Consider the following 16,701-nt stretch of genomic DNA (forward strand, 5'->3'; position numbering starts at 1 on the left):
ATGAGGAAACACCTGAGTTTCTCTTGATGGAGGTCAACGGTCAGGGCGACCAATTAACCTGACTGAACTTTTGAGGAATAAATCAAGAGTGTACATTGTCTTAGATGCTGTTTGTTCCTTGTGTAAGCTTGTAGAAGGCAAAAACTGATGTACATTAACTTTGAAAATAGTCAAAAAATGAACTTTGTATTTGTCATAGGAATGTTATGTAAAATAAATGAAAAATAAATTATTATCAGTATTTAAACATCTGTTTATCTTCCATTAACTTTGGTTTCAGGCGTAATTACCAGGAGATACACATAGCAGACATCAACAAGGCTTACGAAGGCACATACACCTGTAGGGCCAGTAACAGTTACGGAATCAGGGAAACCGACGCCTACGTCAGGGTCCTAGGTAAGTACAGTGTTTTTATCATATCAAAGCAGTTCTATTAACAGTTTACTTTGTTGACTTCCTAAAGGTGTCGTTTTAAAAGGACAGGTTTTCAAGGCAATAAGGGCCAAACATGCTAAACAACGTCCTCTCAAGAACCACAATGTATGGAATCAGGAAATTTGCCTTTTGTAAATTGCCAACTAGATAGGCTATTAGTTGAATAATTGACCTTGACTTACATATATTTGAGGTCAAGAGGCATGTGCGTTAATACGACTATTCAAATGATTTCTACTGAACCATTACGCCAAGAGTAATTATATTTAGCCTATTTCTTGAGGGGCTAAAGACTGTCTTTGTTATGAGTTTTAAGGGATTGAAATTTCAAACAAAATGATCAAAAAACATTTGCCTTGAGTCAGGATAGTTTGCTGGCATGTTGGTGTAGGGTGTACATGTGAGACATGGGCTCTCAAGATTGTTCAAGATAGTACTTTGATCCAAACTTAATATAATAAGGTCAATTCTGTTAAAACTTTTAAATTACTTCTGATAAACCATGCATCTTAGAGGAATGGTGTTTGGTCTACAGCTTGCTGGTTTGAAGGGATGATCTTTCCACTGATTTCTCAGATACAAAAATTAATTGAATGATTTACTGGCAATTATTATCTCTAATTCTTTGTTCAATAAAGCAGTTTTTACATCTATTTCAGTTCCTGTGGTAATCGTCAACCCTGTTGCTAACATCACTGCCAAGGCTGGGTCAGAGGTCAAGGTCACTTGTGGTGTGTATGGTGACCCCAAACCTACTGTGGTCTGGTACAGAGGTAGGTTAAAGTTGTGCTTTTATAGAAGCAGCACATTTTTGAACAATCACGCACTATAATCAGTTCATTTGCTCTAGAAACATCTGATTTAATATCAACAGTAAGCATCCTGTTTCACTCTTTCAGATTTCATCACGTTTGCAGGTTTTGGTAAAGAAAAAGACCTACATGTTTTCTATTCTACTGCATTATAGGACTAGACAGTTAATGTAGGGTCCTCAGAGATATTTGTCCTTTGATAATTAAGAGACATTGAAGTTGGGATCATTCAGCTTTTCTATATATTCCTTTTCCTAAAATGTTTGTACTTCCTTGTCTCTGCAAGCGCACATACAAAATGTACTTTTACCAATATTTTACCATGTAACCCTGTGTGACATTATGTTAGTGGGATGGTTGTAATAATTACTTGCAAAAATATGCAATTTATTCATCAATGTAAGTTATAGGCCCAGGTCAGATTGTGTGGCAAGATTTATAAAATGAAGGCAACAGAATTAAGACAGATCGCTGATCAAATATGAAAAGTTCAGTGATCAGAGATTTTTCAATCCAGCTTTTACAACAGCCTGTTCCTGGATGACTTAGAGCCTTATCATTTTTAGGTCACCTGAGCTTTGCTCAAGTGACCTATTCCAATCGCTTTTCGTCCGTCGCCGTGCGTCGTCCGTCGTGCGTCGTGCGTCGTGCGTAAACTTTTACATTTTCAACTTCTTCTCAAGAACCAGTGGATGGATTTTTTTCAAACTTGGTCAGAATCATCCTTGGTAGATGAGGCTTCAAAATTGTAAAATTGGGATTCCTACCCCAACCCCTGGGGCCAGGGCGGGGCCCCAAAGGGAAAATTATCCAATATTTCAAAAATCTTCTTCTCCAGACTCAGAGGTACTACAGTGATTTTCTCTACGTGGAAAGAAAGATCATCAGGGGCTTTACTTAAATTGTAAATTTCAGGACCCCCGAGCTATCCGTTCTCCCTTGGGGAGGGGGTAAAGTTTACTATAGTTTATATAGGGAAATAACACTTTTGGGTATATTTTGACAACTTTCTGTAGGAAATTATTTTTACTTGGTGAGAATTATCCTTGGAGGTAGATGGTTTCAAATTGTAAAATTGAGATTCCTACCCCGACCCCTGGGGCCAGGGCGGGGCCCCAAAGGGAAAATTAATCAATATTTCAAAAATCTTCTTCTCCAGACTCAGAGGTACTACAGTGATTTTCTTTACGTGGAAAGAAAGATCATCAGGGGCTTTATTTAAATTGAAAATATCAGGACCCCGAGCTATCCGTTCTCCCTTGGGGAGGGGTTAACGTTTAATATAGTTTATATAGGGAAATAACACTTTTCGGTATATATTTTATCCATTTTCAGCAGAAAATTGCTCAAACTTAGTCAGAATCATCTTGGGTAAATGAGAGTTTTACTTTGTAAAATTAGGATTCCTGCCCCATCCCCAGGGGCTAGGGCGGGGCCCCAAAGGGAACATTTACCAATATTTTCAAATTCTTATCCATTGATGACATGACAAGTATTGTATTTCACTTAGTTTACATGCTGATTTCCACATCACATCTAAACAATAAAATAAAGCTACCAGTACCTATGATATAACTCAGGTGACCGTTAAGGCCCTTGGGCCTCTTGTATTGAAATAAGGAAGATAAAATCCCGATGTTTTCTTCATATTGGCACTTTTTAGCCAGGCAAGCAGCCTGTATTTCGCTGTAAAACTAGGCAAAAAAAGCATTGGTGATAGAAGTAGCTATGATAGAATTATTGTGAAAGGATTGTATATGGTAGGAATTTATATCAAGTGTTGATCAATGCGTTTTGATTTTGTAGACTCGACTATACTGACACCTAGTGGGCGATTCTCACCGGTGGACGACGGCCTCATCATCCACGATGTTAAGATTGCTGATGCTGGGATGTATGGTTGCCAGGCAACAAATGAAGCTGGAGAGGCATCATCACAGGCAGAGCTAGTCGTGTTAGGTACAAGTTTTACCAGCAGCATTTCTTTTTAATCTCTCTTTTATTTTTTACCTCTAAATAAATGTGAAAAAAAATGTTCTTGTCATAAGGATGAGGTATTATAATCAGAATATTATTTGTTTGCTTTTTTCTGACTAGATTGGGTTGGTCGGTTGGTAAAGTATTTCATTTGCATTCAGAATAATTTCAGATTTTAGAAAAAAATATTCATCATGCCTAATAGTTAGTCAGTTACTCTTAATTTTGTATCGCTTATATGTTGTGGTTCTAAATAATAAAATACATATATATTTGTAATAATACTGAATTAGCATATTAGATATATATTCATTGAATCTGTTTTTCTTTTGGTCATAAAATAATTTTGAAATTGCAATTGCTAGAGTTGGTTGAGTAGGGCCAACGTTTGAGGGTTAGTTGACTGATTTTAAATATTCAATAACTTCACTTAAGCCTGAAACACTAGTCAGTGGCTATTGGATTGAATTGTTCTGTCAATGTTGGATAAATTGAAGGATATATATAACAAAAGCAGGAACTTCTTCAATATTATTTGTTTCTATTCTTGGGAACATATGATTTATTTAAAAAAATATATACATATCCTCTATTATATTCTTGTTCAGTGTAATGATGAGGTGTATGCTTGGTTCTATTTTCAGCGACTCCGTTCTTCCTCCAGATCCCCGAGGACCAAGTGGTTCTGGCCGGCCAGGGCTTCAACCTGACTTGTGAAGTTGATGGGAACCCTAAACCCTCTGTAGACTGGCTCTTCAATGTAGGTCCTACCAGCTGCCTTCAATAAATGTATCATTGGTTTGATGTCGGAATAACAAAACCATTCAGTTTTTTGTTTTTGTATAACTAGAGTTCTGTTAACAGCTTTAGTGTCGTTTAATGTTGTGTTGGCATTAACCTAAATATTTACAAGTCAAAGCAGTAATGATTTTTTTCAATTTTGTGTTTATTTGGTTTATGTATATGTAGAATTTCTAAGCTTGGAAGGTTTGGGCTTGTGTCAAATGTTAGGATTCTTTGTAATGTTAAAAACAATTGTGCCAAGTCTGGCTAATTAAACTGTACTAGTATCTCAAAAGACCAGAATTTAAACCACACATAAAAATATTATCGTTTTTCATAATTTTTGTTTCAGAGTACCAATCTGTTCCCACCCGGGATCTTCGTGTCTCTAGATAAGCGCCACCTTCAGGTGACGGACACCTCGTGGCTACACGTGGGTAAATACACGTGTGTAGCGGCCAGTATGGAGGGGGCCATCAGTTCCACGGCTATCATAGCTCTACATGGTGTGTAAAACCTATCAATTGTACACTAATTCAAATAGCTACTCTGATTTATCATCAAATAGATTATTATAATTTAATAAGGAAAAAATGTACTAATGATGTAACTCAATCATAAACTTTGTAATTTTACAAATTTTGTTAGAAGAGTCACCACATGGAAAAAAATAACAATTTTGCTAAATGTAACCTGTTAGTGTATATATATATAATACCATTTAGTAGAATGATTTTGAAAGAGTTGTGACATTTCTAATTTTTATTTATGTTAACTCATTCACTCCTGAATTCGAAGACGCATTTAAACTCTTCCAATTTAAAGTTTGGGATAGTTCATTGTGAAATTTCAGGGGTGAATGAGTTAAATACCTGTATATAGTAATAAACACTGCCGTTGATGCATGATTATAGATACTAATAACATTCTGTTTATCAGTGCCACCCCGGGTGTACAGAATTGTGGGTAATGCTATCGTTTACGTGACCAACGACCTGGAACTAACATGTCTGGTAGATGGAGTCCCTGCTCCCGCCATTAACTGGAGACACGACGGTCAGCAGCTCGGACCGTCATTTGATGGGCGTGTCTCGTACCCGGAGAGACACCGACTACTGGTCAAGGTGGCAGGGTCCTCTGACGCAGGTTTGTGATAGGTTGTTGTTCACGTTGTTTACAATGTTAATATTAATATTATGTTAAACGTATTTAAACAATTTCATAATGCTGTTGGTCATTAAAGCTGTATTAATTGTTTAAAGATTCCTTTTGAAATGCTTAACTTATGTGAGTGGAATGAACTATTGCATACTTCACCTCAGATTGTTTTATTTTATAATGACTGGCAAACTTATTAACAGATTGACTTGTAGTAATGGTTGATAAACCATTCACAAGACTTGTTTTTCTTTTCATTACAGAATGTATATCATTGTTCCATGTGTGATTTCTTTTCACTGTAGGAGAATACAAGTGTATAGCTGACAATTTAGCTGGAAGGTCAGAGCTGACCATTGATGTGTTCGTTATTGGTAAGAATTCATATACACCACAGCAAAAACATCAGATCCAAGTAATCCAAATTTTGGTATATTCTAACTGAATTATCTAACATCTTACAGGTTTAAAATAGGAGCATGTTAAAGAGAAAAAAACACCTTTTGTCACTGTGAATAAAAATGCTATATTATCTTTTTAATATTGTAAATTGAACAGTATAATAAACAATTCAATAAATCATTAATACTGATTGCTCATCTCTAATAACAATTTCTAGATTATTATTTAATGAGACATTCATGATGTTTAATTGTAAAATAAAAATAAAACATGAAAATAAAATTAATGTAACAATTGTTCATTGAATTTCTGATCAAATGAATTATTTTCTTTGTATTTGCTTGTCTTAAATTGAAATTAAATTGTTTATCTTATAAATATCTTAAAATCGATAATATTACGAAGTATGATCACTTGGTTTTACTATGTATATGTATGTATTGTATCATTGATATGGATATAGGGGCAAATATTTGCCTGCGTCCATATTTATTCCTATTTAATCCTTTTATAAATCCTGTTAAATATTTAGAGCCCCCCATCCCTCCCCAGTTGATGGACCCGTCCCCGGTGTCGTCCTCTGCCATACAAGTGACTTGGAAACCTGTCACACAGAAAACCCACACGATCGTGTCACAGTATGTCCTCTACTACAAGGAAAAGTAAGTACTTCACAACATTTCTTTCCTCTTAAGATACATATATGGATAGTTATCTCATAAATCTGTAAATTGAAATATTTTGTATTTTTCAGACCGTTAACTCTTACTTAGTACATTTGTATTGTTATATCTTGAGTTCATTCTATACTGGCAGATAGTTAAGTATAATGTAGATATTTTGGTATATGTTCTGTAAGTGTTAAGTGATCTTTTTTCAAAAAGTTAACATGAAAAATGTTAATCAATTTTAGAATGGTTACTGAAACTTAATTAGTTAAACAGGAATGTGCCTTAATTTTAATGACTGAGTAAAGGAAATTAATGTATATCAGGAAGTCTTTGCCCCAGTTTTAACTTTCGCCTTTTTCGCCCACCGTGATTAGGGGGTTGCAGTTAATTATATCACTACGACAGTGAAAATAGGTACACAACATAATATACATAGTAATAACATTGGAATGTTAAACACTGCACTGCAAAACACTGCAAGGAATTGGATTCTGCCAGGAAAGGGCGCACATTTGACTGGGCAATAGTTTCCTGGCACACAGTAGCATATTTATTATATTATAAAAAATCTGAAATATCTAAAAAGTTTAAAAAAAAACCATTAATTTAAACCCTTAATGTTAATTATTTAAAGACATATTCAAAATTAAAAATAGAAGCTAAAACTATCACACACCCACAGATGTTTTAGCTATTACAGAAAGCCTTGATGGTCCTGTTTTATATTCCAGGTTAGACTTGGACTATAGTAGGCACCCTGCCATTATCCTGGGCACAGAGACAGTGTTCCTGGTGCAGTACCTTACCCCGGGGGCGGAGTACTTCTTCACTATGTCAGCTGTTAACACTGCTGGGGAAGGGGCCCGCAGCAACGTCAAAATCGCAAAGACATTCGACTCAGGTATGTTAGGAGACTATACTTATCAAAGATAGTTTACTCAGGATATATATAAGGAGGCTTAATTTATACTCACCTAGTTTCCTGAAAAAAAGGGGAAATATTGATTATAAAATGCTGTGAAAATTTTAAGGTGATTAGAACTAATTATTCTGGACAAGTTGTTGTGTATTTGCTGTGAATCATTATAAATCTGGTAAAGTTTGTCTTCTGAAAATATCATCCTTGAAAGTGAAACTTTGCTGTTTTAAATCCAATTGTACAGGATAGATATTGTAAGTAATTCAACTCCGAAGCATCAGCTTTCAGAAAACAGTGTTTCTACACAATTGACTATCAAAAAGTCGTTGTCCTAGTCCAGGATTGATGTTCAGAAAGCAAGATGTCCACACGTTGGACTTACACACAGTGAAGTGTCTATGTGATATGTATTGTGTACACAGATACAATTACTAACACAGAGATATTTTCCTTACAGGTCCATCAGCTCCCAGGAATCTACATGTGAAAGACATCGGCCCCTCTCAGGTGGAGCTGATGTGGGAAATCCCAGCTCAGACCAACGGCGAGATAAGGAAGTACAGGATCTGGTACAGACCGAGGAATGGGGGACTTAGTAAGTACGATCGGAGAGGCTTTGTCAGGAAAAAATGAGATCAGAGAGGTTTTGTCAGGAAAAACTGAGATCAGAGAGGCTTTGTCAGGAAAAACTGAGATCAGAGAGGCTTTGTCAGGAAATATTTAATACAACTTTTTAGCTATTATTTCCCTGCTATGCAACATAGTATGTGTATGATGTTGTTGTCTCATCCCTTCATCTGAGATTGGATTCAGGAGCTTAAGGTAGTGACCTTACACAGTGATATTCAAGAGACTCCTAATTCTTTTGTGAATGAAAAGTAACATCTTTATTCAAAAACAAAGACTTGAACTCATATGTACCAACCAACAGAATGTCCCTCAGACTCTGTGTCATCACTCAACGGATTTTCACATCTCACAAATTTTTGCATCGGACGTACGTTTGAGTATTGCCATCCGTGGTCCAAAGTCAAGGTCACCAGTTCAGGATTTAGTAATAACTCTAGCAGTGATCACATTCATGATATATATTTCCAGGGGATTTGAAGAGGAGCTAGGTAGAAATGTTTGACAAAGGAAAAGAGTATTGCATTTGGTCAAAAGTCAAGGTCACTGTTAATGATAATAGAAGTTTGCAAAAAGTGGCTTGTGGTCAAGCAAGGTATATTAATTGTAAGCTGCTAGTTAAGAAAGGTATTTATAATGATTTAGTGTAATACAGGTTTTTAACCAGTGTCCTGTGTTGATATTTTGCATCTAATATTTCAATTTTGAGGAAATTACGTCATTGTTTGCTTCAGGTCCGAAGACTGTGGAATTCTTTATTAATGGACTGGTGGTCGCCCCGACCTATACTGTGATGAACCTTGACCCCTACACTGATCACGAGTTCTCTGTCCAGGGAGCCACCATAGAGAATGGGTTGGAGTTGTGGGGAAACCTGTCCACCACCATCGACACCAGGACAGGTGTCACAGGTAAATCATATAATAGTATTACAGGTATGTCACAAGGTGAAGAAGGAGGGGAAACCTGTCCACCACCATCGACACCAGGACAGGTGTCACAGGTAAATCATATAATAGTATCACAGGTATGTCACAAGGTGAGGAAGGAAGGGAAACCTGTCCACCACCATCGACACTAGGACAGGTGTCACAGGTAAATTATATAATAGTATCACAGGTATGTCACAAGGAGAGGAAGGAAGGGAAACCTGTCCACCACCATCGACACTAGGACAGGTGTCACAGGGAAATTATATAATAGTATCACAGGTATGTCACAAGGTTACTAAGGAGGGGAAACCTGTCCACCACCATCGACACAAGGAAAGGTGTCACAGGTAAATTATATAATAGTATCACAGGTATGTCACAAGGTGAGGAAGGAGGGGAAACCTGTTCACCACCATCGACACAAGGACAGGTGTCACAGGTAAATCATATAATAGTATCACAGGTATGTCACAAGGTCACTAAGGAAGGGAAACCTGTTCACCACCATCGACACAAGGACAGGTGTCACAGGTAAATCATATAATAGTATCACAGGTATGTCACAAGGTGAGGAAGGAGGGGAAACCTGTCCACCACCATCGATACAAGGACAGGTGTCACAGGTAAATTATTGCAGGTAAATCTTAAAGACAGGTGTCACAGGTTTGTTACAGGGGGAGGAGGGAGGGAGAACCTGTCCATCACAATAGATACAAAGAAAGGTGTCACAGGTATGTTATACAGGACAGAGGGAGGTTGGAGGAAGGGGGGCTGGAAAGAGGAAGAAAGGGTAGGGGGTGTTGAGACTTAAACATTATGTCAGAACACTGGTACTGTATCTCAGGAATATATAAAGGAATTACTCGATTGTAAAAACCGCTTTACAGCTAGTTAACACTAATACCTGAACAAGAAAATGTGTATCCTTTTGTAGAATCAAACTATAGTGTAATACCAAAGCACATATATAGCCTTGACCATTCTATTTGATGCATTTTATTATGATGACCTTCACAAATATTTATGACCTTGACCATGAAAGACCTTGTTATGTATTTACAGCCCCGAGTGGCAGTCCAGTGGACCTGATGGTAATCGCTCAGTCACCCTACGTTGTGCAGGTCACCTGGAATGTGAGTATTGTCACATAAGGCAAGGAGATATCTACCGTCTGGTAGTAGATAACTTATAGGAGTTATTTCAGAGTATCTCTACTTTATTATCCCCCGCTTTCACCGTAACTGGGGATATTGATTTGGGTTTGACTGTCCGTCTGTCGATCTGTCTGTCTGTCTGTCACGCTTCGTTACCATGCAATAACTGCAACAATTAAATAAGAACCAAACTTTCTTCAAACTTTGTAACAGGGTTAAATGCTTTAAGGGCTTGGCTTAGTTCGATGACCACTTTCAGCAGACTTTATTTGCCGGAGTTATGGCCCCTTGAATAACGAAAAACATCATTATCTGCTGTTTCCATGCAATAACTGCAACAAATGTTAACCAATTTTCTTCAGACTTGGTAACAGGGTTAAATGCCTTAAGGGCTCGACCAAGTTTTCTTTGAGTTTTAATATAAATTCCAAGAATTTGCTTGTTAGCCTTGAAACACCGTTTTGAGATGTGCTCTAACAGTTATACATCATGTTCTAATCTCCTTTAGTACCTTAATTTTGTTATGGTGTTGATGTTATAAAACTGTTTGACATCTCAAAACAATTGACAAATGAAATTTAAGAAGTGAAGTGCAAAAGTTCCTATTAAGTTTATTCAATAGTAAAGGATGTAAAATAGTTAAGTTAAGGATAAGAAGTGTATTTTGAAATTACCAAACCTGTCACACAATTATACAAAGACAGCCTGGTGTTTCAACATGTCTGACTGGTGTGTTATTTTTCAGCCTGTCCCCTTGCCCTTACAACATGGCCCTATTACAAAATATCATGTCCGCTATCGACCTGCTGCGACCTTCACCTTCCTGTCGGACATTGTCGTCAACAACGGCAGCCTTAAGGTCAATGTCACTGGGCTGTTGCCGTGGAGCTGGTACTCTTTCCTGGTCGTGGCTGAGAACGCTGGTGGTTTGGGGCCACCGTCCAGTGAGATTGTTGTCCGCACCAAACAAGCCGGTAGGTAGTGAGGGATTGTCTAAATCGCTGTGAAAATAGCAGGAAAATATGAACTGCACATTTTACTCTTACAGAAAATGTGGAGTCTATAATTAAGTTATACATCTGTTGATATGCCATGTCGATATCTTTATGACATCCAATAGATTGTGTGAGTGGTTTATTTTCATGATTTGTACTTAGTTTTAATTGGATAATTTTTTGCTCCACTAGTTTTTGTGTTGTTTTAACATTTTAGCAAATATGTTCTCACAATTTTGAATTCATGGATACAGTTACAAGACTATGAATGTAGTAAAAACCTTCTATACAGTATTTCAATATCTGATCCAGTATGATACATTGAAGGGCTGGTGATTGTAAGCTGGTGTGTAAGTTTTTAAAACAACTTCTTCTAATAAACTATGAAACCTAGAGTCATAATAACATGTACTATTTTGGATGAAGACTATCAAACATTTTCAAGTGACTCACGTTCAGAGTCACTCTTCTAGAAAAAGTTTCCAATATGTTAAAATTTGGAACATTTTTTCTAACAAAACATGAGGCATAGAGTCATTGTGATCACAAAAATCTGCTATCGTATTTGTAAAATAAATTACCTTGATACACTTTCAAGGTCATAATTAAGTTGTGTTAAAATCTTCTAACATCTTCTGATGATCCTGAGTATTTTGTCAGTTGGTTACTATATGAAGGGCTATTAAATTAGGTCATACAACTACCTTGACATCCATTTCTACTAACTTCTGTTGAAGCGTCTAGGTGAGTGATACAGGCCATATGTGCCTCTTGTTTTAGCATTTAGAATTGAATGCTCATTACTGACCAGAAAATTATTTCTCCTTCATTGTAAAGCACCATCTGGAAAACCAGTCAACCTAGTTGTTGAAGCCATTTCTATGGATACCATCAAGGTGATGTTTAGTGTAAGTACATTTTACTCATCAGCTGACTTTAGCTTGAGATTTGGGATTCAACATGGCTGCCACAGCCTCTGATTGGCTCATACAACTATGTTTCTAACACAAGTTCTATCAGGCTGATTTTCTTTATATTTTTTATGAGTGATACAAAGAATAAACTGCATATGAAACAATGGACATGCAAGTTTCTGGATTAAAGATCGCTGATATGCTGTAGAATTTATCAAAACATCTATGCCTTTAAGTTTATCTGTGTTTGGCAGATGTAAATGCCATCATCTGTAATGTATCCTATGTGACTGTAGGGTAATTTTACGGGACATGTTTATATCTGGACTTGTAATGTGTCTACAGCTACCAGACCCTGGGGGGTAATTTTACGGGACATGTTTATATCTGGACTTGTAATGTGTCTACAGCTACCAGACCCTGGGGGGTAATTTTACGGGACATGTTTATATCTGGACTTGTAATGTGTCTACAGCTACCAGACCCTGGGGGGTAATTTTACGGGACATGTTTATATCTGGACTTGTAATGTGTCTACAGCTACCAGACCCTGGGGGGTAATTTTACGGGACATGTTTATATCTGGACTTGTAATGTGTCTACAGCTACCAGACCCTGGGGGGTAATTTTACGGGACATGTTTATATCTGGACTTGTAATGTGTCTACAGCTACCAGACCCTGGGGGGTAATTTTACGGGACATGTTTATATCTGGACTTGTAATGTGTCTACAGCTACCAGACCCTGGGGGGTAATTTTACGGGACATGTTTATATCTGGACTTGTAATGTGTCTACAGCTACCAGACCCTGGGGGGTAATTTTACGGGACATGTTTATATCTGGACTTGTAATGTGTCTACAGCTACCAGACCCTGGGGGGTAATTTTACGGGACATGTTTATATCTGGACTTGTAATGTGTCTACAGCTACCAGACCCTGGGGGGTAATTTTACGGGACATGTTTATATCTGGACTTGTAATGTGTCTACAGCTACCAGACCCTGGGGGGTAATTTTACGGGACATGTTTATATCTGGACTTGTAATGTGTCTACAGCTACCAGACCCTGGGGGGTAATTTTACGGGACATGTTTATATCTGGACTTGTAATGTGTCTACAGCTACCAGACCCTGGGGGGTAATTTTACGGGACATGTTTATATCTGGACTTGTAATGTGTCTACAGCTACCAGACCCTGGGGGGTAATTTTACGGGACATGTTTATATCTGGACTTGTAATGTGTCTACAGCTACCAGACCCTGGGGGGTAATTTTACGGGACATGTTTATATCTGGACTTGTAATGTGTCTACAGCTACCAGACCCTGGGGGGTAATTTTACGGGACATGTTTATATCTGGACTTGTAATGTGTCTACAGCTACCAGACCCTGGGGGGTAATTTTACGGGACATGTTTATATCTGGACTTGTAATGTGTCTACAGCTACCAGACCCTGGGGGGTAATTTTACGGGACATGTTTATATCTGGACTTGTAATGTGTCTACAGCTACCAGACCCTGGGGGGTAATTTTACGGGACATGTTTATATCTGGACTTGTAATGTGTCTACAGCTACCAGACCCTGGGGGGTAATTTTACGGGACATGTTTATATCTGGACTTGTAATGTGTCTACAGCTACCAGACCCTGGGGGGTAATTTTACGGGACATGTTTATATCTGGACTTGTAATGTGTCTACAGCTACCAGACCCTGGGGGGTAATTTTACGGGACATGTTTATATCTGGACTTGTAATGTGTCTACAGCTACCAGACCCTGGGGGGTAATTTTACGGGACATGTTTATATCTGGACTTGTAATGTGTCTACAGCTACCAGACCCTGGGGGGTAATTTTACGGGACATGTTTATATCTGGACTTGTAATGTGTCTACAGCTACCAGACCCTGGGGGGTAATTTTACGGGACATGTTTATATCTGGACTTGTAATGTGTCTACAGCTACCAGACCCTGGGGGGTAATTTTACGGGACATGTTTATATCTGGACTTGTAATGTGTCTACAGCTACCAGACCCTGGGGGGTAATTTTACGGGACATGTTTATATCTGGACTTGTAATGTGTCTACAGCTACCAGACCCTGGGGGGTAATTTTACGGGACATGTTTATATCTGGACTTGTAATGTGTCTACAGCTACCAGACCCTGGGGGGTAATTTTACGGGACATGTTTATATCTGGACTTGTAATGTGTCTACAGCTACCAGACCCTGGGGGGTAATTTTACGGGACATGTTTATATCTGGACTTGTAATGTGTCTACAGCTACCAGACCCTGGGGGGTAATTTTACGGGACATGTTTATATCTGGACTTGTAATGTGTCTACAGCTACCAGACCCTGGGGGGTAATTTTACGGGACATGTTTATATCTGGACTTGTAATGTGTCTACAGCTACCAGACCCTGGGGGGTAATTTTACGGGACATGTTTATATCTGGACTTGTAATGTGTCTACAGCTACCAGACCCTGGGGGGTAATTTTACGGGACATGTTTATATCTGGACTTGTAATGTGTCTACAGCTACCAGACCCTGGGGGGTAATTTTACGGGACATGTTTATATCTTGACTTGTAATGTGTCTACAGCTACCAGACCCTGGGGGGTAATTTTACGGGACATGTTTATATCTGGACTTGTAATGTGTGTACAGCTACCAGACCCTGCTGGGTAATTTTACGGGACATGTTTATATCTGGACCTGTAATGTGTGCACAGCTACCAGACCCTGCGGGGTAATTTTACGGGACATATTTATATCTGGACCTGTAATGTGTGTACAGCTACCAGACCCTGGGTGGTATTTTTACGGGACATGTTTATATCTGGACCTGTAATGTGTCTACAGCTACCAGACCCTAGGCCTGGGGGGTAATTTTACGGGACATGTTTATATCTGGACCTGTAATATGTATACAGCTACCAGACCCTGGGGGGGAATTTTACGGGACATGTTTATATCTGGACTTGTAATGTCTACAGCTACCCGACCCTGGGGGGGAATTTTACGGGACATGTTTATATCTGGACTTGGAATGTGTCTACAGCTACCAGACCCTGGGGGGGAATTTTACGGGACATGTTTATATCTGGACTTGGAATGTGTCTACAGCTACCAGACCCTGGGGGGGAATTTTACGGGACATGTTTATATCTGGACTTGTAATGTGTCTACAGCTACCAGACCCTGAGGGGTAATTTTACTGGACATGTTTATATCTGGACTTGTAATGTGTCTACAGCTACCAGACCCTGGGGGGTAATTTTACGGGACATGTTTATATCTGGACCTGTAATGTGTCTACAGCTGCCAGACCCTGTGGGGTAATTTTATGGGACATGTTTATATCTGGACCTGTAATGTGTCCACAGCTACCAGACCCTGCGAGATAATTTTACGGTACATGTTTATATCTGGCCCTGTAATGTGTCTACAGCTACCAGTCCCTGGGGGGTAATTTTACGGTACATGTTTATATCTACAGCTACCAGACCCTGGGGGGCAATTTTACGGGACATGTTTATATATGGACCTGTAATGTGTCTACAGCTACCAGTCCCTGGGGGGTAATTTTACGGTACATGTTTATATCTGGCCCTGTAATGTGTCTACAGCTACCAGCCCCTGGGGGGTAATTTTACGGGACATGATTATATCTGGACCTGTAATGTGTCTACAGCTACCAGACCCTGCGAGATAATTTTACGGTACATGTTTATATCTGGACCTGTAATGTGTCTACAGCTACCAGACCCTTGTTTATATCTGGACTTGTAATGTGTGTACAGCTACCAGACCCTGGGGGGTAATTTTACGGAACATGTTTATATCTGGACCTGTAATGTGTCTACAGCCACCAGACCCTGGGGGGTAATTTTACGGGACATGTCTATATCTGGACCTGTAATGTGTCTACAGCTACCAGCCCCTGGGGGGTAATTTTACGGGGCATGTTTATATCTGGACCTGTAATGTGTCTACAGCTTCCAGACCCTGGGGGGTAATTTTACGGGACATTTTTATATCTGGACTTGTAATGTGTCTACAGCAATGTGTCTACAGCTACCAGACCCTGGGGGGGAATTTTACTGGACATGGTTATATCTGGACTTGTAATGTGTCTACAGCTCCCAGACCCTGGGGGGTAATTTTACGGGACATTTTTATATCTGGACTTGTAATGTGTCTACAGCTCCCAGACCCTGGGGGGTAATTTTACGGGACATTTTTATATCTGGACTTGTAATGTGTCTACAGCTACCAGCCCCTGGGGGGTAATTTTACGGGACATGTTTACATCTGGACCTGTAATGTGTCTACAGCTACCAGCCCCTGGGTGGTAATTTTACGGGACATGTTTATATCTGGACTTGTAATGTGTCTACAGCTGCCAGACCCTGGGGGGTAATTTTACGGGACATTTTTATATCTGGACTTGTAATGTGTCTACAGCAATGTGTCTACAGCTACCAGACCCTGGGGGGGAATTTTACGGGACATGTTTATATCTGGACCTGTAAAGTGTCTACAGCTACCAGACCCTGGGGGGTAAGTTTACGGGACATGTTTATATCTGGACCTGTAAAGTGTCTACAGCTACCAGACCCTGGGGGGTAAGTTTACGGGACATGTTTATATCTGGACCTGTAAAGTGTCTACAGCTACCAGACCCTGGGGGGTAATTTTCCGGGACATGTTTATATCTGGACTTGTAATGTGTCTACCGCTACCAGACCCTGGGGGGTAATTTTACGGCACATGTTTATATCTGGACTTGTAATGTGTGTACAGCTACCAGACCCTGGGGGGTAATTTTACGGCACATGTTTATATCTGGACTTGTAATGTGTGTACAGCTACCAGACCCTGGGGGGTAATTTTATGGG

General features: G+C 39.1%; 1 protein-coding gene across 1 annotated transcript in view; it reads left to right on the forward strand.

The window, feature by feature from the left end:
- LOC110451911 (Down syndrome cell adhesion molecule homolog) overlaps positions 1–16,701 on the forward strand; it is a 49,007-nt gene that overhangs the window by 19,714 nt on the left and 12,592 nt on the right. The window contains exons 9-22 of the mRNA XM_021500137.1: positions 281–399; positions 1,098–1,211; positions 3,057–3,209; positions 3,872–3,987; positions 4,363–4,516; positions 4,950–5,156; positions 5,474–5,542; positions 6,103–6,232; positions 6,973–7,142; positions 7,618–7,755; positions 8,522–8,698; positions 9,782–9,852; positions 10,619–10,847; positions 11,706–11,776. Of these exons, the coding sequence (XP_021355812.1) occupies positions 281–399; positions 1,098–1,211; positions 3,057–3,209; positions 3,872–3,987; positions 4,363–4,516; positions 4,950–5,156; positions 5,474–5,542; positions 6,103–6,232; positions 6,973–7,142; positions 7,618–7,755; positions 8,522–8,698; positions 9,782–9,852; positions 10,619–10,847; positions 11,706–11,776 (1,918 nt within the window). The remainder of the gene's footprint in view (positions 1–280; positions 400–1,097; positions 1,212–3,056; positions 3,210–3,871; positions 3,988–4,362; positions 4,517–4,949; positions 5,157–5,473; positions 5,543–6,102; positions 6,233–6,972; positions 7,143–7,617; positions 7,756–8,521; positions 8,699–9,781; positions 9,853–10,618; positions 10,848–11,705; positions 11,777–16,701) is intronic.

This window comes from Mizuhopecten yessoensis, unplaced genomic scaffold (genome assembly GCF_002113885.1).
Source record: "Mizuhopecten yessoensis strain PY_sf001 unplaced genomic scaffold, ASM211388v2 scaffold6287, whole genome shotgun sequence".
Classification (NCBI taxonomy): domain Eukaryota; kingdom Metazoa; phylum Mollusca; class Bivalvia; order Pectinida; family Pectinidae; genus Mizuhopecten; species Mizuhopecten yessoensis.